Source organism: Drosophila simulans, chromosome 2L (assembly GCF_016746395.2).
Source record: "Drosophila simulans strain w501 chromosome 2L, Prin_Dsim_3.1, whole genome shotgun sequence".
In the NCBI taxonomy this organism is placed as follows: domain Eukaryota; kingdom Metazoa; phylum Arthropoda; class Insecta; order Diptera; family Drosophilidae; genus Drosophila; species Drosophila simulans.
In genome coordinates, this window is record NC_052520.2 from 8,252,696 (window position 1) to 8,277,324 (window position 24,629).

Consider the following 24,629-nt stretch of genomic DNA (forward strand, 5'->3'; position numbering starts at 1 on the left):
AAAAAATACTAATATCGATATAAAAAAGTAAACGTATTTATATATTTAAAATTTGACCTTATGAGCGCCAGTCCGTAAAACAATATGTAAATCGTTTTAATTGTATTATTTAAAATGTATTTTCATATAAATAAGTTATCCTCTTATTTAGTTTAATAAGTGTTATATTATTGCGCCGGTGTAATGTTATCGATATCGCAATAATCAGTATGCCGCCACTAGACGGCAAATTTTGTTGTCTTTTATTATAAGTTTTCTTAGAATTGCGATTTAAAGTATAGTTTAGCACGTTTTTATTGCATTTATTAGTATGAGCGATGTGCTAAAGAGCTCCCAGGAGCGATCCCGCAAGCGTCGTTTGCTTTTAGCGCAAAGTGTAAGTATTCATACTATGTGAAAAGCAGTCGGCGTCTAGTTTAACTCATAATTTATGTATTTCCTAACTCAGTTGGGCTTGTCGAGCGTCGACGATCTGAAAAAGGCTTTGGGTAATGCCGAGGACATTAACAGCAGTCGTCAGCTGAATTCCGGTGGGCAACGCGAGGAGGAGGATGGTGGCGCCTCTTCCTCCAAGAAAACCCCCAATGAAATCATCTATAGGGACTCCTCCACCTTCCTGAAGGGAACCCAGTCTTCCAATCCGCACAATGACTACTGCCAGCACTTTGTGGACACCGGTCAGCGTCCCCAGAACTTCATTCGCGATGTCGGACTAGCTGACCGCTTCGAGGAGTATCCCAAGTTGAGGGAACTGATAAAACTAAAGGACAAACTCATCCAAGACACCGCATCCGCACCTATGTACTTAAAGGCGGATCTGAAATCGCTTGATGTTAAGACGCTCGGCGCCAAGTTTGATGTTATATTGATTGAACCGCCGCTAGAGGAATATGCCAGGGCCGCACCTTCGGTAGCCACTGTAGGTGGAGCACCGCGGGTCTTCTGGAACTGGGATGATATACTTAGTAAGTTCCCAGTCAAGCATCCATTAATATAACCAAATAACTTTGATTCTCTGCCAGATTTGGATGTGGGCGAGATCGCTGCTCATCGTTCGTTTGTATTCCTTTGGTGCGGCTCCTCGGAAGGGTTGGACATGGGCCGCAACTGCCTAAAGAAGTGGGGATTCCGGAGGTGCGAAGACATCTGTTGGATACGGACCAACATCAACAAGCCCGGACACTCCAAGCAGCTCGAACCGAAAGCGGTCTTTCAACGCACAAAGGAACACTGCCTCATGGGAATCAAGGGAACTGTTCGCCGCTCCACTGATGGCGATTTTATCCATGCCAACGTGGACATTGATTTAATCATCTCAGAGGAAGAGGAGTTTGGCAGCTTCGAGAAGCCCATCGAGATCTTTCACATCATCGAACACTTCTGCTTGGGTCGTCGGCGTTTGCATCTGTTCGGCAGGGATTCGAGTATCCGACCAGGTTGGCTAACTGTTGGTCCGGAACTGACCAACTCGAACTTCAACTCCGAGCTGTACCAGACCTACTTTGCTGAGGCTCCAGCCACCGGTTGCACTAGTAGGATTGAACTACTGAGGCCCAAGAGTCCGCCGCCTAATAGCAAAGTCTTAAGAGGAAGAGGACGCGGCTTTCCACGTGGTCGTGGAAGGCCCAGATAACAACATTTATACTCAACAACTGCGTGTATTCTAGTGTCTAAGATCAAAAGTTTTTAAGGCTAAGAATAAGATTAACATTAAAGTCTATTGCTGCAGAATGCTGAGTATCCTGTCGATTTACAGGGGTTTCTTTGGATGCCGAGCGACCAGCAGCTCTCTTATTATCCGTGACTATTCTGGAGACTATGGTGATTGCTTAGATGCCTCATGTAGATATCCAAGTCATCTTCGCTAGATACAGCATTCTCATCCGCAGCATGCTCCTCCATTTCCTCCTCATCCTCGCTGTCCTCGAAGTAGGCATCTTCTTCGTCCTGCTCGATTTGCTTCAGATCATCGAGCAAAGTGTTATCATCTACGGCCGTATAATCAAAATCCTTGTCCTCCCCACCAAGAAAGCGTTCCTTCATCATACTTAAGAACTCATTGCGTAGCAGTTCCCGCTCTCCAGGATTATAAAACTCCGGTGTGGAGATCTTAGTTATATTCGTTGGAGCTCGGACTTCCGCATTTCGACTCGTTGAACAGGCCACTGGTTCATCGTCTTCAAATCCACCCCACTGCTTTCGACAAGCGACAGGAACCTCACAGTCTGCAGGAGGATTGGATTCACTTATGACCTGCACGCTCTGCTCTCCTTCCTGCTGAGTTTCCTCTAGCAATTCATCTCTTTGCTTTTTTTCCAACGTATGCATTAGTATTCCTGAGAAGCTCGTATTCCGAACATCGTAACTATCCCGAGCCTTCTTTTCCGCTTCCGATAGGTACTGACCCACTAGCTCCTGGTAGAGATCCGGCGCCCTTTGCATCATCTCGTGCTCGCTAAAGTATTCTCCCTTGTCAAGAAGCTGCTGCATGGCATGGTATCTTCGGTTTTTAATGGATACCGCACGAGTGCTGAGTTTCCTCCTAAAATCCTCCAGCAGCAGACACATCTCCTCTAGACTTTCATCTGACTTAATGGGTTCCTTAACAGCCAGCTCCTGGAAGGATCCCAGTTGTCTCACATTCAGAAAGCCTCCAAATCGAATGAGAAAGTTCTCACGGTTCTTATCGAAGGCATCTCGTGCTATTTGTTGCTTCTCTTCGACCGGAATTTCCGGATCATCAATTTGCTGCGACTTAAAGACGATTTGATTGTTTTCGGCCAGGGATTTAAAGATGTCTATTATCTCCGGCGGATGTTCTGGATTTGGGACGATGTCATTGTTGCCCTGGTGCTCGCCATCCCCGTCAGCTTCACTTCCAGTTGTCATAATTGTTTACACAAATTGCACAAAGTGTGAAATAAAAACGTAAACAAATGCTTCTTCTTTCTTGGCCAATGTCGTTCACATAGAGCTGCCAGGTCATTAAATTTTTCGATAACAAATTGGCGGTTGTGAAAATAAAACAATTTCTCTGTTGCAAAAGAAAACTACGATACTTGAAAAAATTTATAATGTATAATTCGATGAAAATAATCCATTCAAAACAAAAGACGAAAAAGAAAACCGTTCGACGAATTTTATCACCCTTTTGATAGTTGGCAACCCTGCGGCTACACATAGCGGCTGTATTTTCATTACGAACTTTATCTGAGGTCCAATTGTTGTGTTTATCGCTTTGTTTAACGCCATTCGGTGGTTCAGTGGTGCAAATGTGCAGGCAGCGATGACTAACTGAGCAAGTCTAGCGGAAGACCGAAGAATCCATCAAAGATTTCGATCGAGATGTCGTCGGTGGTGGACTGGGGCGATTTTGCCTGGAACTGGACGCAGTTCTGTCCCACGGGACTGAAGCCGTTCGCCAACGAGACCAACGATCTGCTGCCCTGTTTCCAGGAGATCCTGCTCCAGCTACCCGTGTACACGGTCTTCGCCGCCATATCCGCCTACAATTTCGGCAATCAGTCACGACCCGTCGTCCGCAATGGATTGCAACTGCGTATGCTTTGGATCCGTACCTTCCTGGCCATAGTACTGGCCCTGCTACCGGTAGCCAAGGTGTTCGCCTTCCACCAGCAGGGCATTGAACTGTTTGCGGCGGATCTGCTGGTTGTCAGTGCCGAATGCATTATGTGGGTGGTTCACAGCGGTGAGTGTGCGGTTTTCCTCTCTCCGGGGGTTTACATCGATTCAATATCTTAGGTGCATATGCGGGCACGTTCCGGGTTTCCCTTTTAGGGGCTGCGATTGTATATCCGACTTTCTTTTTATCAAATACAAATATGTAATTCCTTATCAGTTTAATGCTTAAAACTTTTTAACTTTATGGCACGTTTATTTGCACAAAAGGCGTTTTCTGTTGTCTGTTAAATAGGAGAAAAAAAGTAGAAAACTACAGAAAAGTAGTATTCTGCAATAAAATGATAAGTCTACAAACAATAATTTATGACCCCTTCGCTAATCAGTTTTCCTGTTCCTCCCCCACCCACAGGTTTCCTACTGACAGCCCGTCAATATGGAGAGCTTAGTCATCGGGGATCGCTGCTAATCAATGTCGTTTGGCTCACAGTAGTGGTTTTGGATGCAGTCTGGCTGCGGACAAGTCGGCACTTTAACTGGTGGCCCTGGAGCTTGGCCACGTTGGTCTGCGATCTCCTGTTTGGAGCCACTTTAATACCAAAAGGAAGTGCTGTTTACTCCAATTTGCCCAGATCAGGAGCTTCTGCCAGAGAGGATGAGGCCCTGCTATCCCAGCGATATACCTATTTTCAATTCGATCTGAATGAGAGCCACTTGGGTCATGCCCAGGACGAAGCCAATTTGGGATCGCGTTTCCTCTTCCACTGGGTTCAACCCCTAATCTTGAAAGGAGTGGCTGGAAAGCTGAGAAAGATTGAGGATCTATTTGATCTTCCAGACGCCCTAAACATTACACGACTAAGCGAGAAATTGCACTTGGCTCTTTCGCAATCGCAAAGTTTATGGAGAGCACTGCATAGATGCTTCGGTGTGGAGTTTTACCTTATTGGAATCCTTCGATTGATCGCCGACTTGAGTGGATTTGCTGGACCTCTACTGCTCGGAGGACTACTCCGACAGGATCACACAGATCCCAATCAAGTTTATTATTATGCCTTGGGTCTATTCGGCAGCACATTGCTGTCGGCTGTGTGTGCCACACACTTCGACTGGCGCATGGCCATGGTTTCGATGAAAATGCGAGTGGGAGTGGTCAACTCCATATACAGGAAAGCACTGGAGGCGAGAGGCTTGAAGGAATCCAAGCCAGATTTGCTAAATCTTATGTCAACGGATACGGATAGGATTGTGAACTCCTGCATAAGTTTTCACTTCTTCTGGAGCATTCCCTTCAAGCTGTTTACCACATTGTACTTGCTGTATCTTCAACTAGGAGCAGCCTTTCTGGCGGGAGTAATATTCGCTGCTCTTCTGATTCCAATTAATAGATGGCTGGCCAAGAGGATTGGCATATTTTCAAGTGGTCTGATGACGGCCAAGGATGCAAGGTTATCTGCCACGACGGAAACAATGCAAGGAGCCAAGCAAATCAAGATCAATGCCTGGGAGGACATATTCATAACAAAGATACGAGGACTCCGCCAGGAGGAGCTGCGATTTTTATCGAAGAGGAAATATCTGGATGCCATGTGCGTTTACTTTTGGGCCACCACTCCCGTGCTTATGTGCCTGCTCACCTTTGGCGTATCCGTACTAATGGGAAATCAGTTGATAGCTTCTACCACGTATACCAGCGTTGCCTTGCTCTATATGCTCATTGGACCATTGAATGCCTTTCCATGGGTGCTCAATGGTTTAATTGAAGCCTGGGTTTCCATTAAGAGAGTTCAACAATTGATGGATGTGCCCAATTTGGATTATTCATCGTACTATAATCCCATAATGAGAGGAAGCGGGGGATCTGGAGCAGGAGATGATGCGCCTTTGGATGCTCCAAAAGCCAGTGTGCTGCAGATGAAGTGCGCCAGTTTCTGTCATGATAGCGAAGAACAGACATCTCCAACTCCTTTCCGCATGAAGGATATAAATGTGGACATAAAGGCGGGACAGCTTGTGTGCATCGAAGGACCTGTGGGTGGTGGTAAGAGTAGCTTTCTTTCTGCCATTGTGGCCAATCTGCAGTGCACCGATGGCGAGGTGTGCGTCCAGGAACTGACCACTGGATTTGGTTACGTGCCCCAGTCACCATGGCTCCAAAGGGGCACTATCAGGGATAACATCGTTTGGGGCGCCCAGTTTGACGAACAGTGGTATAAAACTGTTTTGCATGCCTGCGCTTTGGAGGAGGATCTCCAAATCCTTGGAGGTGATCTTGTCGGTGTCGGTGAGAATGGAAGAACACTTTCGGGAGGCCAGAGAGCCAGAGTTGCACTGGCAAGAGCGGTTTATCAAGATAAAAAGGGTTAGTATTTCTTGGATATGTTTTCTAGTTTCCAACTAATTTAATATCATATTCTATTCATAGTTTACCTCCTGGACGACGTGCTCTCCTCCTTGGATGCCCATGTGGCCAGGCATATCATTAAGCACTGTATCCTGCGACTTCTTAAGCACAAAACGCGCATTGTGGTCACACGAAATATTCAATTGTTTTTCCACGCCAATCAGATTCTTCAGGTGAAGGATGGTCAACTCCTTCCGAGTGAATACATGACCCAGAGCATCGACTTGAGCCTGGATGAAGATGCGGACGATGAGCAGGAACCAACAGCCAGGCGACGTTCGGTGGAGTTATCCAACCAGGACGACAAAAAGAGTGTGGATAGTCTGCTTTTGGAAGAATCAAGGGAGTTCGGGCATCTTTCTGGAAACGTTTTTACATGCTACTGGAAGGCAGTGACTTCCCCACTGGCATTTACTGTTTTGCTATCAGTAGTCCTCATGCAATTGACACGGAACTTAAGTGATGCCTGGCTGGCTTATTGGGTCACCGAAACAACCTTGGATCCCCACAAGAACGACACATCCCTAGATCACATTCTTATGCGACCGTCAGTGGGCAATGAAACAGAGTCTGGACACACAACAAAGTTCTATTTGAGCATTTTCACCGCCATTGCTGTGAGCAATTCCTTGGTGACTTTGGCCAGGGCGTTTCTGTTTGCCTACGCTGGAATAAAAGCGGCCATCTTTATGCACGAAAAGCTATTAAAGAAAGTCATGTTTGTAAGTAGCTACTGAGCTTAATTATCTAAAGAAAACGTTTAATACAAACCCATATTTTAGGCCAAATTCAACTTCTTTGACATCACCTCAGTGGGACGCATACTGAACCGTTTCTCATCCGACACCAACACTGTGGACGATTCGCTGCCATTCATTTTGAATATTCTATTGGCGCAACTTGCTGGCTTAGTAGGAGCTCTCTGTGTCAGCCTATATGCGATGCCTTGGCTGGGATTGGTGATTATACCCATGGTGCCCATTTACCTAAGCTTACAGCAGCGATATCGGCACGCCTCCAGGGACATCAAACGATTATCGAGCAATGCAATGTCACCGCTTTACACTCATTTTACGGAGACTCTGCAGGGCTTGACGACAATAAGGAGTATGCGAGCTAGTCCGAGATTTCAACGGGATTTCCAAGTGAAACTCGAGGAGAGCATAAAGGCCCAGTTGACACAGTCGGCTGCACAACAATGGCTAGCTCTGCGACTTCAGTTGCTGGGAACGCTACTTGTCGGAGGAGCCGGTCTTCTGGCTGCCATTACAGCCTCTCACACAACGAATCCTGGCTTGGTGGGTCTATGCATCTCCTATGCTCTGTCCATAACTGGTCAATTGGGAGATCTACTTCATGCTGTGGCTGAAACAGAGCAGGAATTGGTCGCAGTTGAGCGTATAGATCAGTATCTGCAGCTGGAGGAAGAGCAGAATGCATCCGGAAGTGCTGAGCCTCCTTTTGGATGGCCTACCCAAGGAGTTCTAAGTTTTCGGGAAGTCCAACTAAGCTACAGAGAGCACTTGGCGCCGGCTTTGAGAGGTATAACCTTTCAAACCGAAGCCTTCGAGCGGATTGGCATCGTTGGACGCACTGGAGCTGGTAAAACGTCTGTCTTGGCTGCACTACTGCGGGTGGCACCATTGTCGCACGGAGAGATTCGATTGGATCAGGTGAATCTAAAAACATTGCCTTTGAGTGTGCTCAGGGAACGAATAGGAGTTATCACTCAGGAGCCCTTCCTCTTTGAAGGTCAGTATAACGATTTTTGAATATGAACTCGTAGTAGAAACTAAAAAACATATTTACACCATTCCTCAGGCACCGTGCGGGAAAATCTGGATCCGCGTCATGGTTTCTACGACTCGGAGATCTGGCATGCCATTAAGAACTCTGCAGCGGCCACACTGCTCGTTCAGCAGCTGGGCGGATTGGATGGAAAAGTTGAGACATGTGGCAACAACCTATCCGCCGGTCAAAGGCAACTTCTTTGTTTGGCCAGGGCCCTGCTGAAAAACGCCAAGGTGGTGGCCATCGACGAGGGCACCTCGAACTTAGACGACGAATCTGATCTGAGCATTCAGCAGGCTTTAAGAAATGCCTTCAAGAGTTGCACGCTCCTCTTCATCGCACACCGCCTGCGAGGACTGCACGCCATGGATCGCATAATAGTGCTGGATGATGGACGGATTTGTGAGGAAGGCAATCCCCAAAGCCTGGCATCCGATAGCTCAACTATTTTTTATGGCATGCTATTGGCGCAGGACATCAATCCAGGGGAATTTATCAGATCGAATTAGCACTAAGTAACGATTATTAACTACCAATTGTATATAAGTCAATTGTTATGCAATTTTATTTATTGTTCTGTTTAATTTATATTATACTTGTGTTCCTAACTAAGGATTCCATTTTGAGTTACATTCGAAATTATGAAATTTGATGAGATCTAGCATCACTTCGCGATTTTTATTTAATTGTACAAATTTAAATTTGATTGACATGCCATTTTTGTAGTGAATTTAACAAAATGCAGTTAGATCCGTACAATGTGTACAAAAAAAGATGTTATAAATACTACATTATAAAATATAAGACCTGTATGAATTACATGCTGAATAAATGTTGCGACCAAAGAACGGGAGTTATGGTATTGATGAATCGGATTTAAAACTATTTTCAGTCAATTAACATTAAATTATGGATTTTTCAAAATTTGGCTTAGTTCTTTGTGGTCTGTCTAATTGATTTCGAAATTAAATGAATCTACTTAACCCACCCACGCGTGTAAATGCTAAATAAGCGGGATAATTCGCTTAAATCTCAGTTGATGATCACAATGTCAATACTGTTTCACTTAGATTTCAAAGTTGAAGAGCTTTTCGCCTGGCCTGCCCATGATGTGATCATACTGGTTGGGATAGTGTGGCGGCTTGGACAGCATGTCGTTCACAGAGCGCTCGTAGAGATCGATGTAGTAGAGTAGGTTCTCGTCCGAGTACATCTGGGATAATCATAAAATCATTATTAGTAATGCGCTTTGCTGGTTGTGCACAAGTGGTGAATAGTTAATTGGTGATATGGTTAATAGGTTATATATGAGATTAGTGCCCGAATGAGACCAGTGATTAGTGCATTAGTTCATTAAATGGCCCACTCATACTGATACCTTGGATTGGATACCTTACTCCTTGACCTATAAATGCAGCAGCGGATGGCATTCAAAAATAAAAAGTTGTATAGAGTGTAACAGACGGTTGCATGGAATCAAGCCAATACCTGAAGGTAACAGCGCACCGTAAAGATGATCCGGCGCAGATCATGGATAGCCTGATAAATGTGATGGTACGTGGAATTCTCGCACCGCATAATAATGGCACGCACGTCTATAAAATCATCCTGGCAATGCTGATAGAAATTTGGGTACTAAAATGGTAGTTCAATTAATGGGCAGCTGTGGGGAACTTAACAAAGATAACTGACATAGTTGCGAGTGAACTGCTTCTTAAAGAAGCGCTCCAAGTTTTTCAGCTGCATGACACGGTCACTGAACTCGTACAGCTGCCGGGTAATCTCTTTTCCGATAGCGCTAAATGGATTCGTGTACGCCCTCACATCTTGCGGACGCTCCGACTGTGGAGATGATTTCGGAGTTGAAGCGTTAGGAATCTCTTGAGATGGCAAAGCCTTTTGGGTAGCATTCCGCTCCATTGGCTTTGCTGGCGGCATCTCCAGTGGCTTCGACTCCTTTTGCAGTGGTTGATACGTTCCGGTCTTCAGATAAGTACCATTGGCATCTACATGGCGTTGAGTTTCCTCCGAATCCTCAATCATGGTGTACAGATAGTTCAGATTTAATGCACATTTCGGTTTGTAAAGTGCAGATGAAGGGGGCTCTTGGCCTTTTGAAACTGCATTCGGTATTTGAGTATGCGGTGTACTAAAGGCACTGGGGCCGTGTCCAGTAGTTGTGCCCAGGCACTTCTGTCCCAAGCCGCTGCTATCGTTGCTATCTATAAAACTTCTTAGAGAGATGCTATTGCTTTGGTTAATTGGAGCCCCATCCTTTCCGGTAAAGCTGTTTTTCTGCTTCTGCAGCAGCTCATCCAGATTTACAAAGGATTTTATAATCATCTTAACGATGGACAGGGTCGCGACCTGCCAAGAATCAAAGGAAGCCATAAAGCCCATCGGTAGCTCATCTTTAATCTTGTTCAAAGCATCGGGAGTGTTATACACGTAGCCCTTCAGTATGACCCAGGCATTTACAATGCGGGTGAAGACGAATATGAAATCCTTAACGGCCCAAGCAATGCCCTGTGAGTTTATATTTGGCAGCACGCCATCCGGACGCAGGAGATCCTGCTTCAGGCGGGCACACAGTGTATCGATCTTCTTGAAGCACGGACGATGGTGATGGGCATTGGCCAGGCGTTCGGCTATCTCACTGCCATGCAGTGAAACTCTGGTAATATCATGGAGGCGCTGCTCCAGCAGCTTTATCTCCGAGTTGCGCAGCGTTCTTTGGACTCCCAAACCATCGCCTGCGCCGCTTTCCAATGAACTAATGCTCGATTCTTCAGGAACAACACTGAAACGTTTTATTATTATTTTTAAGTCTTAATACAAAATTACTCTATTAATGCAAACAATGCTAGTATATTATAGTTTTTTAAGAGGATTTAGACTTACCTTTCTGGTTTTGGCTTCCTAGCCTCCAAACGTAATTCTTCAGCATCCAAATCCACCTGGGTGCCCACATCGCAACTGGTCCTAACCGGCTCCTGGGTCTGCGTTTGAGCCGCACAGAATGTCTTTTTCGGCTGTACATGATTGCAGCTTGCATTGTACTGTGGCAAATAGAAACCGACGGAGGCCGAAGCACGAGAAGAATACACCTGATTATGGCCATAGGCGTTCATCGTGGCTGGAGGGAGGTGGTGGTACGCAATGAATAGCGGACAAAAACAATAGTGGTAAACAGTACTCACCTGAGCTTGCCGCATAGTACTGCATGCCCGGAAAGGGCATATAGGCCGCAAATGGAGGACATACAGTCGCGCTATGATGGCAGTGTCCATGGGTACTACCGGTCATAATGGGGCCTGGTATAAAAACAGCCGATGAACCGGCCATTGACCAAGAGCTCTGCGAAACGTGTTCCTGCACAAATACATCGGTGACCATGCGATTGCGATCCAAATAGGTTTGCTGGTACAAAGATTGCTGGTGCAGCGACTGCATGGTCACCGAGGGCACTTGGTAAATGGGTATGTTCATGATCCTTCCTGGATGTTGGGTTCTAAATCTGAATAAAAAAAAAACTGGCGAAAGCAAACAAAAATGCTCAGAATTTGTTTCTCGATTTTTAGGTTATCCTATCCGAATCACGTGTGGATTTTGTCGAGTCACTGTGGCAACTTACACGGTCTGAAGTGTTGGTATTCCCTAACTACACAGTGGCAGGTGCCGAATATTTCACTAAAAGTAAGAGACGTCTGCTCTCTAGGGATTCAGGACAGAAAAGGAAATTCTTTTCAAAACGTTCATCAGAGTTGCCAATCAATCGAAAAGGCTATCGCCTTTCAATTCTATTATCGCATGCTTTTAGTAGGACCAAAGCTCTGGGATGGAGTTGAGTGACAATATTTTTACAGGGTATTAAGATAGCCATCTCATAGTTTGACATAGATTATAGGCTCTATTATTATATTTGGGCGAATCATTGTGATGATTGTGATAAAATAATGAGAAGATAAAGATAATTTTAAAGTTTAAAAGCGTTTTAATGAAGTAAAATTCTGTTTAACACAGTAGATATTCCTCATTTTGGTGTTTTTACTTATATTACCCACTATTGTTGGTAAGAACGGAAACCCCTTTTTTGAATTTTGTGTCTTAACGGCGGCGATAAGTATTGTCTATCGATAACGAGACAATGTGACCACTAAACGAGACAGTGTTGTAAAGCGCCTGCTTGGGGATCAACTGATTACATTTTATGCATTTGGTGCCAATTTAAGATAGTTCCACAAAAAATGACAGAGGAAGCTGATTTTAGCGAGCAAATCACCGATGGGAAAAACAAATCAAATGTGCGCTGCCAGTTTTGCAACAGCTTGATGCTGAAAGCCCAAGAGGGCACCTACAATCAGGAGGAGGTAAGTGCCCTTCTGACTGTGCAAGCAATCCAATTGTTTACGTTTCTTTGCGGCCAGGTGGATGTGCCGCTGATGATGCAGAAGCAGGATCGAACGGCGGACAGCCTTAACAGCGAGCCACTGAAGGACTTCTGGCTGGTCAAGGACATGATGACGTTCGAGAACATCGGCTTCTCCAATACGGTGGACGGCAGAAAGTTCCTGGTTTGCGCGGACTGCGAGCGAGGACCCGTGGGCTACCATGATCTGAGCACCCGCCACTGCTACCTGGCCCTCAAGAGGGTGGTGCACAAGGACAACTAGCTGCAGCGATGCTAAAAACGTGTGTCCAGTCTCTTGCAATCCATTTTATCATGCCACTTGTCCGCTTATCTTTAATGAATCAGTTTTCCTGGCTACGGAATAGAAGCGATTTTTTTTGTATTTAGTTAGGGTGAAGTAATTGAGTATTTCCTTGAACATGTACTATTTGTACACTAGCATCCTCTAGTTACCTCAAGTATCTATGCTTTTAGTAAAGTTTGGCAAGCGAATTCGCTGAAAATCCGTGAAATTGGAGGCCTAGTTTGTCGAGTTTAGATTTAAGCGAAATAAAACGTTTTAGCGTGCCTGGTTAGCAAATGATTGTGCAAGCATTTTAAATTAGTAATTATTTAATTAATCGTTAAAACTTTCGTTTTTAAATCCCAAAAAACTTTACCCTCTTCACACTGACCCCTGGTCATTAAAAACATCGCTCTTTTGTATTCATATTTATTGTTTTTCACTTTAAACATTTTACAATTTTATTGCATTACAAATATTGCATTTAAGAGGAGATTCTTAACTAAAAAAATTTTTACTATAAACTGTTATTTTGCTAAAAGAACTAAAAACAATGTATTTGTTGCTTCGGTTTGTGTAACGTTTTAATGTATTTCATTGATACTGCAATCTGCAATTATTTGCTACTTTGGACAAAAGGTTTCATTGGTGTTTCCCCTACTGGAAATCCCAATAGTTTGGTATTCATTTTCTCATTGCTGGGTGGTGGTGCCTATGCGGTAGATGAAACGACTTCAAAGTTATCCTTTTTGGCAGTTGGTTACAACAACGAGTGTTTTCCCCTCGGGAGTGCGGAGATGTGGGCTGGGCGTGGTCGTCGCCCCTAAGCGTGTCACAACTATCATTTTGGGTTATCCAGGGACGACCTTCAACCCAATTGCTTGCTAATTATTCTATGAAGTGTTCGCCTCGTTGAGCATTAGGTTAAAATTGTTTAAATTTTTTAATGTTAGCTATTGCCGAAATTTAGTTCGAGTCTTGTGTTAAATAAAAATAGACAAACTTAGGCGAAGAGTGTTAACATTTATTATGTACTACTTTTATTTTGTGGGTAGCCTTAAATTTTAACATCGTTAGCTTTGTGGCCATCTTTGACTTATTCGTTATTTTCGATTTGTTTAATACTTTCAACTGCGGTAGGGTTTAGTTTTATTTATTCGTTATTTTCCTTGATTTCGTTTAATACGTTAGTTGCAAAATGCCTGTTAATGTAAAAAGATTTGAACGATTATATTGGCCAATTGTTTACATGCTCTCTTTGGTTTTTTATATACACTTCTAGTTAGGGAATTATGTTATTATTTAATACTTTGTATAAAGCTTTTACGGTTCTCCATTCAAAAAATGTTACAAAATCAGGCTGGGCCAGAGCTGAAAATATATAATATTAACTATAAGATTTCATTTAGATTACGTTGGATTCCATGTATTACCTGGCTCTGGAGCAGCTCTGCGAGTGGACCTTGTTAATGATGTGAAGGGGGGCGGGAGAAAGCGGTGAAAGTGTCACAGAAGTCAAAGAGTCAGCAGCAGCAATACGAAAGAAAAACTGGGTGGATGCATCGATAAAACAAACAAAAACAACTGAGGGACACCCTCGATTCTCGTCCTTAACGCTGCAGATACTGACGGGCGCTCAGCAGGAGGCCCACCATGGCTGCCACGCCCACCGCCGATGCGCCCATCGCTCCGGCTCCGTTGCAGTTATCCGTATCGCAGGAGCAGACCACCTGCCGACCACCAAAACCGGCACGCTGATAGCAATAGTTGGTGGAGGTCTGGTTCTGATAGGCACAGGTCCTAATCACACGGCTATCCGGAGGCACTGCAATGCGATTGTTGTCATTATCTAGACTATCATCCAATCACATTGTTCTACTCACGGCTGTTCACCGAGAACTCGATGATCTGCGTAATCTTGCGGCAGTACGTGGGAATCCCCTTGCCGCGGGACGAGTACTGCTCATCGCAGTCCTTCAGCAGATTGTCCGGCGGTATGTCCAGCGCACAGTTGGCGTCTTTGTGGCTGTTGCAGACAAAGCACTTGATGGCATATCCTGAAACGATGAAGTTATTTAGGATAAATTTAAATAATGTATCAAGAAAACTATCTCAGTATCTAAGATTTTCCCCAGTTAGTTCTTATTTAGTGTCCCTGCAAAGCGTTTCCTTAATTGTAATTGCATTTGTGCATCTTGAGTGCATATTTCCATTCCATTAGTTTCCTTTTTCTTCCTTTTTTTTTTTACCCCACTTGCAATCTTTCGCCTAATGGACACAAAGCCATAGTTAATGCCAATTAGAAAATTTCCATTGGCAGCAGCATATGCTTAACCTTAATAGTTTCACAAAACAAGCGAATCTGAAAGAAACAAGCGTGTAAACAAATGCGATATAAAGAGATCGCTGCGGCTAGTGATTACTTGTGTACCGTTCAGCTAAATTGAATTTAAGGTCGTGCGCGACACGAGATTCGCATTATTTAATTTTCCGAATATATGTACATATGTATGTACGAACTGGAAATGTCCGCCAGAATGGGTATGCCACCTGCTCCGCCGTGGAAACACATGTGTGCAACCTGCGATGCGCTTTTGCCTCACGCTGTGCCAAAAGTGGCACAATATCATGGAGATGCTAGTGATGCCAGCGGTTCCATCGACGCCTCCATTAGTGCCAGACTGCGAGGCTCTTAGGAGTGCCTTGCTAATTGAGCCATCGACATTGCTAATGGACTCGAATAACTTTGCCTCACCTCGCCGCCACCGCCCACTACTACTGTCTATTATTCTGCGTCCATTTGGGTTACATAAGCAGGGCGGAAAAGAATGTGCTGCCTACTTCGGGGCGAAGATGCTTGAGAACAATGGGAAAAGGTCCTCTGTAAGATGAAACACTCCACGGGGCTGGTCTAGATACTCTAAGAGCTGGAAGCTCATGGCGACAAAGGATTGCAATATTCTATAGGAAAGTAACGAAGATGATTCATAGACATATGGAGTGTTATCACATATAATTATAAAGTTTCAAAACTAACTAATATTTTGGATGTGTTTATTAAATATGAGACATATGCTCTTGCAACCCTTTTTCCAACAAGTTTTCATAGAAATACATACGCTTTCCACTGTTTACACTTAGTCTTGACCAATTAAGGTTTATTAAAGTCTATAAATAGTCGTCAATTGCATTGATTGAATTGCATAGAACGCGAAAAATATGGTTATGCATACTTATATACAGGAATTTCCAGACAGAAAGTTAAAATTTTCCTTAAAAGTTTTAAGTTTCCTTATGAAACAGTAATTAAATTTATTTTTATATAAGTCGCTGAGCGGATTTTGGTTTTGGGTATATCGGGTAACTGCAATTGGCCCCCAGGACCTTTAACCAAATAGAGTGCGCATGTCCTACATAATCCTTGCACATACACACACACACACATACATATGTGGGAAAACTTAAAAGGAGGAAGGAAAAACTTGGAGCTACATCCAGTTTCTCGCAATTATCCTTTGCGAAAGCATAGTACACTGTGTGCTAATTATTATCTGTTTTAATTGAGAGATGTCAACGTGCCAGGAACCCAGTGAAATCTCCTCCTGCTCCCCCTCCACATCCTTCTCATATTTCCGTTTTTTCCCCAGCTCAGGAAAAAAGCTGTGGCAGAGAGCCAACAACTGAAGTAGAGAAAAAAGTTTGCTCCTCGAAAAGAGAGAGAGCTCACAACACCCAAAGTATATGTACATACATACATACACACATATCTATTGAATGCAAATATTACTCAGCGGGTTGGACAAAAAGGCGCCACGACGACCGGCTACTCTGGATACTCCAGATACTCTGGCCTTTTGACTGTGGCGCCGTCCTGACGCCACGAGCTCTCCCAATTTGCCCAACGCCCCCAGGAAACAGCCCCTCCCCTTCCTCGTTTCGCCCATCCATATCATATCTTCCGTTATGTAATCGGTGTAAGCGCGTCGCGTCGGAAGTCCGTTGACTTAAATCCTTTTACCTTGCTGCACGGCGATGGCCAAAATCAGCGCACTAATCACATAGATGTACTGCATTTTTGTTGAAATATGCTTGAAACACTTTTTAGCTGAACACTAAATAATATTAGTTGAACTATTTTGGGTTTCTGGCGACGACTTTATACACCGATTTTGCGGATTCAGCTTCAGTTGCTATCACTTGCTTCTACTTGATATATATATTAATATATATATATAAATTCCTTGCAAGAAACTAGCGCTCACGGCAAACGCTGGCTAACGGTTGACAAACGGCAAACGACTGGGCGAAGCAGCAGCCGCACTCGACAAATGTACCACGGAACACGAATTGCGGACGGCCAGCCCACGGGGCGGATGAGTCGAATCGGATCGCATCGGCTGGCGGTGGGTGGTGGGATGCGGTCGGTGGTTGGTGGTTAGTGGTCGCTGGGAGGAAGACCCAATCCCAGCCTGAAACTCGGTTTCAGTTTTTAGCTTGCAGCCAGAGAGCTTTTGGCCGCCAAGCTTTCGAGTGTGCGTCCTCTTTGCGATTTTCATAGTGTGTGTGTGTGTGTGTGTGTGCGTGTGTTTTTGCAGTCAGGAGATGCGAATGTGTGGCCGCAAAAGTATCTCAAACAACACTGGTCTGCAGGGATGGGGTTTCAAAAGATTTGTATTATATTTTGGTACTTTTTTACAAAACATATAAAGCAAAGATATAATTAAAATATAAATTATTTCGATTGTTATTATAATAATTCTTTAATAATAATTCTTTATATGTATAATATAGGGGAAATACAAACTTATTAACAGTTTTTATATTAAATCGATTTTTTTTATTAAGCAATTTTCGTTGATTTACTTATCTAATAACTAATTTAAAATTAAAATTAAAAGAGGAACTCAAATAATCAGCACATTGCCTATCAATTGTTTGCCTGTTAAAGGTCAGTTCGAAAATGAGCTAAGCTAAGCTTATTAAAATGTTTGTTACAACAAATATATTAAAAAGCTAATCGTGCTCCCTGGACAGGTCACTAAAATGGCAGATAATGTATTTTCATTTGAAATGTTTTGAAATATATACATTTTTACATATTGTATTAAAATAATGTGCACTTAATCACTTACTCTTCTGTTTCTTCTAATTTGGGCAGCTCACATTTTATTTATGTATTTTTAAGTAGCCGCAATTACAACCTGCAATTAGCCGATGGCAGTGCACTGGACTATCCGCCTCATCCACTCATAACCCTGAGCGCCATTTCAACTAGGCGTCCAGACACTCAATCCGCAGCCGGAGATCAGGAGGACGTGAGCACGTGAACGAACAGCCGGAGAAGTCGCACAGTAGAAGCAGAAATCAGCCCGGTGGATTAATTAAGCTTAATCGCAGGCTTCCTCTTGGAGCTCCAGCCACGTTGCTTATCACAAAGTCGCACAAATTGCTGCCCCAAGACGCTGGTCAATTGAATTAAGTCTCTCTTTCACTCACTATATGCACTATATATGTACATATATTTTTGCAGATCGGTTTGCCTGGCTTTTGTGCCCCAATCAGTGCGCGAAATTGAGGAATCCGTGGGGGCAGATTGCCCTTTGGGAGATTTGTGTTACCCTGGCTCCCAGTCTCGTTTGTACTTACACTTGAAAAAAATTGTATAACATTCTTTACAATTCGAAGTTTACCCTTTTTTCTATGTTTTACTTAATTGCATAATTTCTTTTCAAATATTTTGGCACAGTTAAATTGACTTAAAATCCTTATTACTATAGTAGATATTTTTAATTATCTATATAATTTTTTATGTATTTTACTCATTTTTAAAATTTATGAATAAATTATATTTAAATGAAATATTTCTCTGTGTGATGTCCCTCAATTGATTGCATTAAATAATGCTTGCGACTATAAATAGCGATAGTAAGAAAAGAGTTTTGGCTTTGGATTGGGGTTAAAGTACGAATAATCAAAATGTTGACTAACATATTAAGCAACAAATTGTTTAAATTTAAATAACATTGAGCCCGACTAAAACGCGAAGCTTTGAAATCTTAAGCTTTTAAGCTGTAGCGTCTAATAAGTTGAAGAACCGACTAAAAGCTCTTCTAACAAAATATGGGTTATTTAACCTGAGAATTTCCCCTTGTTTCAATTAGAGCATTAGCCCCAAAAAATAGGTTTAATTTATTTACTTTTTTCTGTTTTGTGACTTCGCATTAATTTCGTGTTTTATGCGCAATTAATCAAGAAGTCTGGCGATTGAAATCGCGAGCAGGAGAGATACATTTCCAGAAATCACTTGTTAGAAAAAGAAATCGACAAACCGGTTCCAGCAAACAAGAATCGGCTCATTTGCCTCAGTTTGTTTTTGGGTTTCAAACGAATCCCAGGCTGACCTCCCAATAATGCTAGCAGATCAGCTGATTTCCGATTTCTGACTTCGATACGAACCCAATGCCATTTGGCTGAAGACAAAGATCTCATATTCACAGACCTCAGTTACACGTTGAATTTGCAGTAGATTGGTTCTACAATCGGTGGGAATATAAACACTTGAAGTTAAACAAACAATAACTAGCAATAGAAGTGCAATAAAACAAACAACAAAATTTTAAAAGAAAGAAGGTATAAATAATATATAAATAATAAAAATTAATAGGAAGAATTGAAATTTTTTAGATCAGTTTGTATAGTTTGTTTGTTAGCTGCTACTTTTCAAAGCAAAAAGAAATTCTCTTTCATAATTTATGAGCAGTAGAGTTTACCATAACATAGGAAAATGAATTTCCCAAATTTTCCACACAATCACTATAAGTTAAGGAAATTTTCCACTTTTCATGGAGAGCTGTTTTCGACCACGAACCACTTCAAACTGGCTAAAACCGGCAACTGAGCGCGGAATTTGTATATTCAGTTTAGCTTGGCGCTCCACACAATGCAGCGTGGAAATTAAAAATTAGTTGCATTGTTTGCAGAATCGGACACCTAATGAATGCACTACACAGCTACGAACATCAGGCAACATTTATAACTTATAATGATGAGTCAAGAAATTGGTACCGCCTTGAACTAGAAGAGAGATAAGACGAATCCACTGATTTTCCCAATTAAGATGAGTCCGAAAGTCTGACTTCGTCACCGATGCGGACTAGACCGAACCACCACAGCTGAGTTTTTGGAGGTGCGAACCAGTTTTAACTAATCAGCGTCGTTGATAAGGAACTGCCGTTCTAGGGAGCTCGTACAGTCCATGTTATGGCGGTCAGAACGTGCTCCTATCGCAAAAACCCAGCTCACCGGAACCAAAACGATCACTCGATAGGAAAACATTGCAGAGCCAATGACATCTTGGCCCGAATTCGAGATTTCATTAGGAACTTCCGAGCTTAAAATTCAGCCTAGCAAATGAATTAGCTATTATTTTTTATGAAAATACCAAGTAATTTGTTCTTCAGTTTTTATACAATTCACATTATAAAGTAAAGTCATAAAATTTAGCCATTATGGCATTTTATTGGCTTATACTACCAATATTATGCTGCATATTGGAATTTTACTTAAACAAGGGATATCTTTTGTTAATAGGCATAATAACTGGGTATTCAAAAGCCAGGTCAATGTCTAGTAAAGTACATACATTGTTTATTTACTTTTTTTTTTGGAGCTGTTTGCGAGTGACGTCACAATTCGGACCTAACTGGTTCAAGCCGGTGGATTCCATTTGGACTGTGTTTTGCATTCGGGTTAAGAACCAAGCTGAAACCAACCGAAGCTGGAGCTTATCAATGCGGCGTGGAAACTACCTTGTGTAGCATCCCCCTATATAGACGCACTTATATGTATATAACTTATGTATGTGAGTACATATGTTGATATAATACGACGATCGACTGACGGAAGTTTTCACATATTTTCCATTTGCTGGCTTTAGGGCCGATCTCGCTCTCTTCGCTCTCCCGAAGCCACTCCGCTCGGCTCTCAGTTCGCACTGAGCTGGCTTTTTGAAAAATCAACGTTTTTCGAAAAGTCAAATACGAGTTTTCAGATTCATCTCGACGGTGCTCGCGTCCAGTTGTCCGTTCGCATTAATCAACAATAATTTAATTGTGTGCTGTAACTTCTAAAGATCATAAAGAGTTGTTTGGCATTTAATTGAAAATAACAAAGGTGATTGAAATTACATTTTGAAAGGATTTAAATTTTTTGTGAAAAACCAGTGTTTTCAATGACTTCGATAACTCATTGTAATTCGTAATGAGTAGAAAGCAAATTTGAATTTATTTGTAATTTAATCGAGAATCCCCTGAACTGTGCACAACTCACTTAGTGCACACAAAATTTATTCAAAACAGTTAAATTAAATTTGCATATTCGCAGCTACTTGTTGCAATCCGCCTCGTTGAATATTCAAATCTTTAAAAGATCCAAAAGTTGCATCAGCACAGTACTTGCACTTGTCACGTTTAATAGCCACGTTCTGATACCGGTTTACGAGTGTAAATAAGAGTAGTATACAAAGAATTATAGATTATTAATATTACCAGAGCAATGCTAATTAAACAATGCGCCGCTTTTAGCGCTAATCAAATTACAAACAAACCTCAATGCAAAAAAAAACAGAGAAAAATCTGATAAATTAAAAGGAAAAATCTAATACTACTTACAGCATTAGCGTTGGAAAAATTCTATTGGAAATCTAGTAGCTGCAACCAAAAACCACAAAATGGCAATCACAACCTACGTCTATGCCATGTGCCTTGTTTTGGCCGCCAATTTGTTATCAGGTAAGTTTTTATATCTATCAGTTAAATGGATATGGGAATATAATAATAACCACTAAGCTAGAATTATTTGCAGTGTAAGTGGTGTTCTATGTTTCAAAGTAATCAGCTAGCTTTTGTTTTGCTAATCAATTGAAAATCACTTTCAATGTATTTTCGTACAAAAGGCCAATTGGTTTGGCCAACACTTTAGAGATTGTCAAAATTGGTTTTTCGCCAATTGATTGATTTTTCCCTAGTTGAAATCATTCAAACCAACCACAAAACATGAAGCCATATAATCAGCGGGGTGGAAACTGATTCGTGACTCACCAAAACTTGTCAAGAAAATTGATGCTGCCCATTCATGCGCCAATTTTAATAGTGTTTAACCGAATTGAGCGTCAAAAAATCGATCAGTTTTTATTTTCTAAAGCAAAGAAAACTATACTAAGTTCATAAATGAGGGGAATTTCAAAAATGATGATAAATGGCCACACTTATTGATTTCTTAAATGAATAGCACTAGATATTCGGATTTATCGTACTAAGATATGATGAATTAATATTAAATATTTTTAAAAATAATATTTGCTTAACTGAATGTTAATGTTAAATCATAAAATGTTTTATTTCTTTATTTATTATTTGTTAAATTGTATTTGCTATAACTTTTTTGATTTTCCTTGTACGTTCAATAATTAAGCGATGCCCACAGTGTTTGCGACAATTACCTCATCATTCTACGTATCACTTCTGGCTAACTATTAATTGTTTTAAAAAATCCGAGAGTTTAAACTAATTATCCGCGCGATGCGCACACGCACACACAATTGCCCGAATCCGTTTGTAATCCACCGCTTGGAGTAAATTGATTGTCCAAGCAATTCGGCGACTCGCACTCACTCGTTAAGGGAACATTAAATGGCGTTAAATAATATTGAATGTATTTGCACGCGAACATATGTGTGTTTATATTGAATATATATATATACCCTCGATCCATTAATCGGTTGGGCAAATATGCACGTTTATGGGCATTCCAGCGGCGAGTGAATAGCACTCGACCTTTTCCATGGCAAACTGAAGAGCGCGTTTCATTAGCGAACAATTGTCAGGCGAAAAGTTGCAACAGTTGAGATTTCCTCCCGCTTTTCCGATTTTCCGCATTTCCCACAAGTTCACTGTTAAACCGCATGAATATGCAACAAATGTAAAATGCAAATGGCAAATGCTAGAAATGCAAATTCAGTTCAGTTTTCACTACTACTACTCCAACTACAGATTTTTATGGCAGGTGACTTTTTATTACTGAATTTTTGTTTGCACTGCCCTGGATTTGTTTGATTGCGCCAGTTAGTTAGTAGTAACCAAAGTGTTATAATATTACTCATACGCCACGTTATACATTAGTAATCCTGACAAAAGCTCAGACATATTTCGAGTTTACAAGAACGAGTTTCAGGTTACTGTTCCTTCAACTTAGCATGTCCTTGCCCTTTGGCAAATGTAGTTTTTCTTTTCATCGGTTTCAATGGGAAAATTCTCCTCTGAGTGACGGCTTCAAGTTTACCCATCGTATTCCAAACCAAAGTGGATGGAGACTGTCAAATCAGCTGAAAGGAAAATTGATATGGTAATAGGAGCAATCGTACCAAGGAGAAGGAAAGGATAATTTTCTAATTTGACTAGATTTTAAATGAACTAATTATTTATTTAATACGGCAAGTTGGCCTAATATCTATCCAAGTTATATTTATATTAATCTATATAAAATTAAAGAAGGGTTATGAAATTTCTGATATTACAAACTTGTAAGAAACGCTTGAAACAAAAGATTTATTATTAGCTCAATCATAAATTTGTTTATTTTATTTATTGTGTAATACATTTCTATTGCTCTTAATGCATTTTCCATATGCCTTAGTTAGGGTTACTGCACTTCGCATCAATTTAGGCCCAGTTTTTGTTGAGTTCTTGACGGTTTGCGTGCCAAAGTCTGGATGTTTCGGCATTTATTTGTTGGCCCCAAGCAGTTGACATGCAATTATTCAGGTTACTGCAGTTGAAAAGGACTCGCTTTGTCAGTCAGAGTGTTTTTTTCCTATTATTTTTTGGGGTGGCAGTGGGTGGAGCTAATAAAACAATTTCTGTCAGTGTGACGAGGACTTTGAAAAGGGCGAATCGCGAGGCATTTGAATGCCATTAGTGGCTGCACGTATCCAATTACTGTCGACGAGGGTAAAAGTAGTTTAATTAAAGCGGAGGTCTACCTAATCGGAATACAAAATGCATCCATTTGGAAGTTTCTAAAGTAGTTAATTAGTAAATTAATTTGTATACTAATTCATGGAACTGTTTTTAAATATACTACACCATTACGAACTAAAAACAATTAATCAACGTATCTGTTTGGTTTGTCCTTGCAGTGAATGCCATTCGGTGCCATCAGTGCAACTCGCACGACAACGAGGATTGCGGTGGCCTGGTGGTGAACACTCCTCGTGCCCAGCGGGACAACCAGTACCTGACGGACTGCGTCCCGCCCAGCGGCGAGGTGGCCTTCTGCCGCAAGACGGTGATCAATTTCGAGCAGAACGACGAGCGCAGGATCGAGCGGAGCTGTGGCTTCATTCCAGAGAAGATCCAAAACGCGTGCTTCACCGCCGACAACGAGGGCTATAAGCAGATCATCTGCACCTGTCCCGACGAGGGATGCAATGGAGCCAGCTCCCTGCTGGGTGTCCGCCAGTTGGGCTACAGTCTGGTTGGATCTGTGGTCAGTCTGGTATTGGCTAGTATGCTCAGGCATTAGGTCATCGATTAGCTCACCTTCAGCTCCTGCATTCTGCATCCTGCATCCTGTTTCCTGCATCCAAAACGTACCTTATCCTAACTGGTTAAGCTAAGTCTTAAATATTTTGCACTAAGTTCTTTGCTGTTTGCCATATTTAGATATGTATACGTGGCAGCTATTTCGCGTTTAGTCTTGTATTCTGTATTTGTATTTAATTACTATAAAAATATAAGCATCGTATTTAAAAGAAATCTATGGAGTTTAATTTATTTGCATTCTTTTATTCTGAACTTGTCGCCAATCGTATAAAATCGAATTTTTCATGGCAAATGAGGAGGACGAACGCTTAAATTGACCAAGGACCCGCCCACGCACTCCGTCTCGCTCCCACTTCATGTGCTCCATCTCTGTCTCTCGTCCTGTTACTTGCTGCCAAAATGTCTGCAGAAATTGTTTTGTGGCCCAGAGTCAAAGTCACTGTCTACGCAGGCCAAAAATAATAGGGCAACTTTGTTAGTTTTATTGTTGAGGATGAGCAT

At 42.0% G+C, this 24,629-nt stretch overlaps 7 protein-coding genes across 9 annotated transcripts; 4 read left to right on the forward strand and 3 right to left on the reverse strand.

Annotated features, from left to right (window-relative positions):
• Positions 1-184: 184 nt before the first annotated feature.
• Positions 185-1,731, forward strand: LOC6731475 (N6-adenosine-methyltransferase non-catalytic subunit). The gene is made up of 3 exons (XM_002078588.4): positions 185-376; positions 449-965; positions 1,023-1,731. The coding sequence occupies exons 1-3, from the start codon at positions 311-313 to the stop codon at positions 1,631-1,633; spliced, it is 1,194 nt and encodes a 397-aa protein (XP_002078624.1). The 5' UTR covers positions 185-310; the 3' UTR covers positions 1,634-1,731.
• Positions 1,639-3,049, reverse strand: LOC6731476 (coiled-coil domain-containing protein 97). Its single transcript, XM_002078589.3, has one exon. It carries the CDS (start codon positions 2,887-2,889, stop codon positions 1,795-1,797), a length of 1,095 nt encoding a protein of 364 aa, XP_002078625.1. The 5' UTR covers positions 2,890-3,049; the 3' UTR covers positions 1,639-1,794.
• Positions 3,050-3,159: 110 nt separating this feature from the next.
• LOC6731477 (ATP-binding cassette sub-family C member 10) lies at positions 3,160-8,687 on the forward strand. The gene is made up of 5 exons (XM_016179779.3): positions 3,160-3,709; positions 4,052-6,001; positions 6,065-6,765; positions 6,826-7,795; positions 7,865-8,687. The coding sequence occupies exons 1-5, from the start codon at positions 3,346-3,348 to the stop codon at positions 8,341-8,343; spliced, it is 4,464 nt and encodes a 1,487-aa protein (XP_016024158.1). The 5' UTR covers positions 3,160-3,345; the 3' UTR covers positions 8,344-8,687.
• Positions 8,474-11,621, reverse strand: LOC6731478 (protein mitoshell). 2 transcript variants are annotated; one of them, XM_016178640.3, is made up of 7 exons: positions 11,469-11,621; positions 11,035-11,367; positions 10,736-10,970; positions 9,527-10,634; positions 9,323-9,469; positions 9,213-9,239; positions 8,914-9,047 (listed from the first exon to the last, which is right to left on the reverse strand). In XM_016178640.3, exons 2-6 carry the CDS (start codon positions 11,321-11,323, stop codon positions 9,228-9,230), a joined length of 1,791 nt encoding a protein of 596 aa, XP_016024159.1. In that variant the 5' UTR covers positions 11,324-11,367; positions 11,469-11,621; the 3' UTR covers positions 8,914-9,047; positions 9,213-9,227. The 2 variants fall into 2 exon arrangements, with proteins under 2 accessions (XP_016024160.1, XP_016024159.1); XM_016178641.3 differs by lacking the exon at positions 9,213-9,239 and having other exon boundaries at positions 8,474-9,047; positions 11,469-11,620.
• Positions 11,622-11,988: 367 nt separating this feature from the next.
• LOC6731479 (guanine nucleotide exchange factor MSS4 homolog) lies at positions 11,989-12,829 on the forward strand. The gene is made up of 2 exons (XM_002078592.4): positions 11,989-12,204; positions 12,262-12,829. The coding sequence occupies exons 1-2, from the start codon at positions 12,082-12,084 to the stop codon at positions 12,505-12,507; spliced, it is 369 nt and encodes a 122-aa protein (XP_002078628.1). The 5' UTR covers positions 11,989-12,081; the 3' UTR covers positions 12,508-12,829.
• A 702-nt stretch (positions 12,830-13,531) lies between these two features.
• Positions 13,532-16,848, reverse strand: LOC6731480. Its single transcript, XM_016178639.3, has 4 exons — positions 16,547-16,848; positions 14,412-14,585; positions 13,962-14,353; positions 13,532-13,899 (listed from the first exon to the last, which is right to left on the reverse strand). Exons 1-3 carry the CDS (start codon positions 16,599-16,601, stop codon positions 14,139-14,141), a joined length of 444 nt encoding a protein of 147 aa, XP_016024161.1. The 5' UTR covers positions 16,602-16,848; the 3' UTR covers positions 13,532-13,899; positions 13,962-14,138.
• A 3,714-nt stretch (positions 16,849-20,562) lies between these two features.
• LOC6731481 lies at positions 20,563-24,341 on the forward strand. Of its 2 annotated transcripts, none has more exons than XM_039291991.2 (3): positions 20,563-20,700; positions 21,206-21,317; positions 23,723-24,341. In XM_039291991.2, the coding sequence occupies exons 2-3, from the start codon at positions 21,257-21,259 to the stop codon at positions 24,106-24,108; spliced, it is 447 nt and encodes a 148-aa protein (XP_039147925.1). In that variant the 5' UTR covers positions 20,563-20,700; positions 21,206-21,256; the 3' UTR covers positions 24,109-24,341. The 2 variants fall into 2 exon arrangements, with proteins under 2 accessions (XP_039147925.1, XP_016024162.1); XM_016179780.3 differs by having other exon boundaries at positions 20,564-20,700; positions 21,200-21,317.
• Positions 24,342-24,629: the final 288 nt, after the last annotated feature.

Excerpts from the sequence above, each read along its gene's own strand:
- LOC6731476 (XM_002078589.3), bottom strand. The coding sequence starts at position 2,889 with ATGACAACTGGAAGTGAAGCTGACGGGGATGGCGAGCACCAGGGCAAC.
- LOC6731479 (XM_002078592.4), top strand. The coding sequence starts at position 12,082 with ATGACAGAGGAAGCTGATTTTAGCGAGCAAATCACCGATGGGAAAAAC. Across the intron at positions 12,205-12,261 it reads GCACCTACAATCAGGAGGAG|GTGGATGTGCCGCTGATGAT; the intron begins GTAAGTGCCCTT and ends CTTTGCGGCCAG.
- LOC6731478 (XM_016178641.3), bottom strand. The coding sequence starts at position 11,323 with ATGAACATACCCATTTACCAAGTGCCCTCGGTGACCATGCAGTCGCTG. Across the intron at positions 10,635-10,735 it reads AGGAAGCCAAAACCAGAAAG|TGTTGTTCCTGAAGAATCGA; the intron begins GTAAGTCTAAAT and ends AAAACGTTTCAG. Across the intron at positions 9,048-9,322 it reads CGGTGCGCTGTTACCTTCAG|ATGTACTCGGACGAGAACCT; the intron begins GTATTGGCTTGA and ends TGATTATCCCAG.
- LOC6731475 (XM_002078588.4), top strand. The coding sequence starts at position 311 with ATGAGCGATGTGCTAAAGAGCTCCCAGGAGCGATCCCGCAAGCGTCGT. Across the intron at positions 377-448 it reads GTTTGCTTTTAGCGCAAAGT|TTGGGCTTGTCGAGCGTCGA; the intron begins GTAAGTATTCAT and ends TTCCTAACTCAG. Across the intron at positions 966-1,022 it reads GAACTGGGATGATATACTTA|ATTTGGATGTGGGCGAGATC; the intron begins GTAAGTTCCCAG and ends ATTCTCTGCCAG.
- LOC6731477 (XM_016179779.3), top strand. The coding sequence starts at position 3,346 with ATGTCGTCGGTGGTGGACTGGGGCGATTTTGCCTGGAACTGGACGCAG. Across the intron at positions 3,710-4,051 it reads TATGTGGGTGGTTCACAGCG|GTTTCCTACTGACAGCCCGT; the intron begins GTGAGTGTGCGG and ends CCCCACCCACAG. Across the intron at positions 6,002-6,064 it reads GGTTTATCAAGATAAAAAGG|TTTACCTCCTGGACGACGTG; the intron begins GTTAGTATTTCT and ends TTCTATTCATAG.
- LOC6731481 (XM_039291991.2), top strand. The coding sequence starts at position 21,257 with ATGGCAATCACAACCTACGTCTATGCCATGTGCCTTGTTTTGGCCGCC. Across the intron at positions 21,318-23,722 it reads GGCCGCCAATTTGTTATCAG|TGAATGCCATTCGGTGCCAT; the intron begins GTAAGTTTTTAT and ends TTGTCCTTGCAG.
- LOC6731480 (XM_016178639.3), bottom strand. The coding sequence starts at position 16,601 with ATGCAGTACATCTATGTGATTAGTGCGCTGATTTTGGCCATCGCCGTG. Across the intron at positions 14,586-16,546 it reads GGCCATCGCCGTGCAGCAAG|GATATGCCATCAAGTGCTTT; the intron begins GTAAAAGGATTT and ends TCATCGTTTCAG. Across the intron at positions 14,354-14,411 it reads CGAGTTCTCGGTGAACAGCC|TGCCTCCGGATAGCCGTGTG; the intron begins GTGAGTAGAACA and ends ATCGCATTGCAG.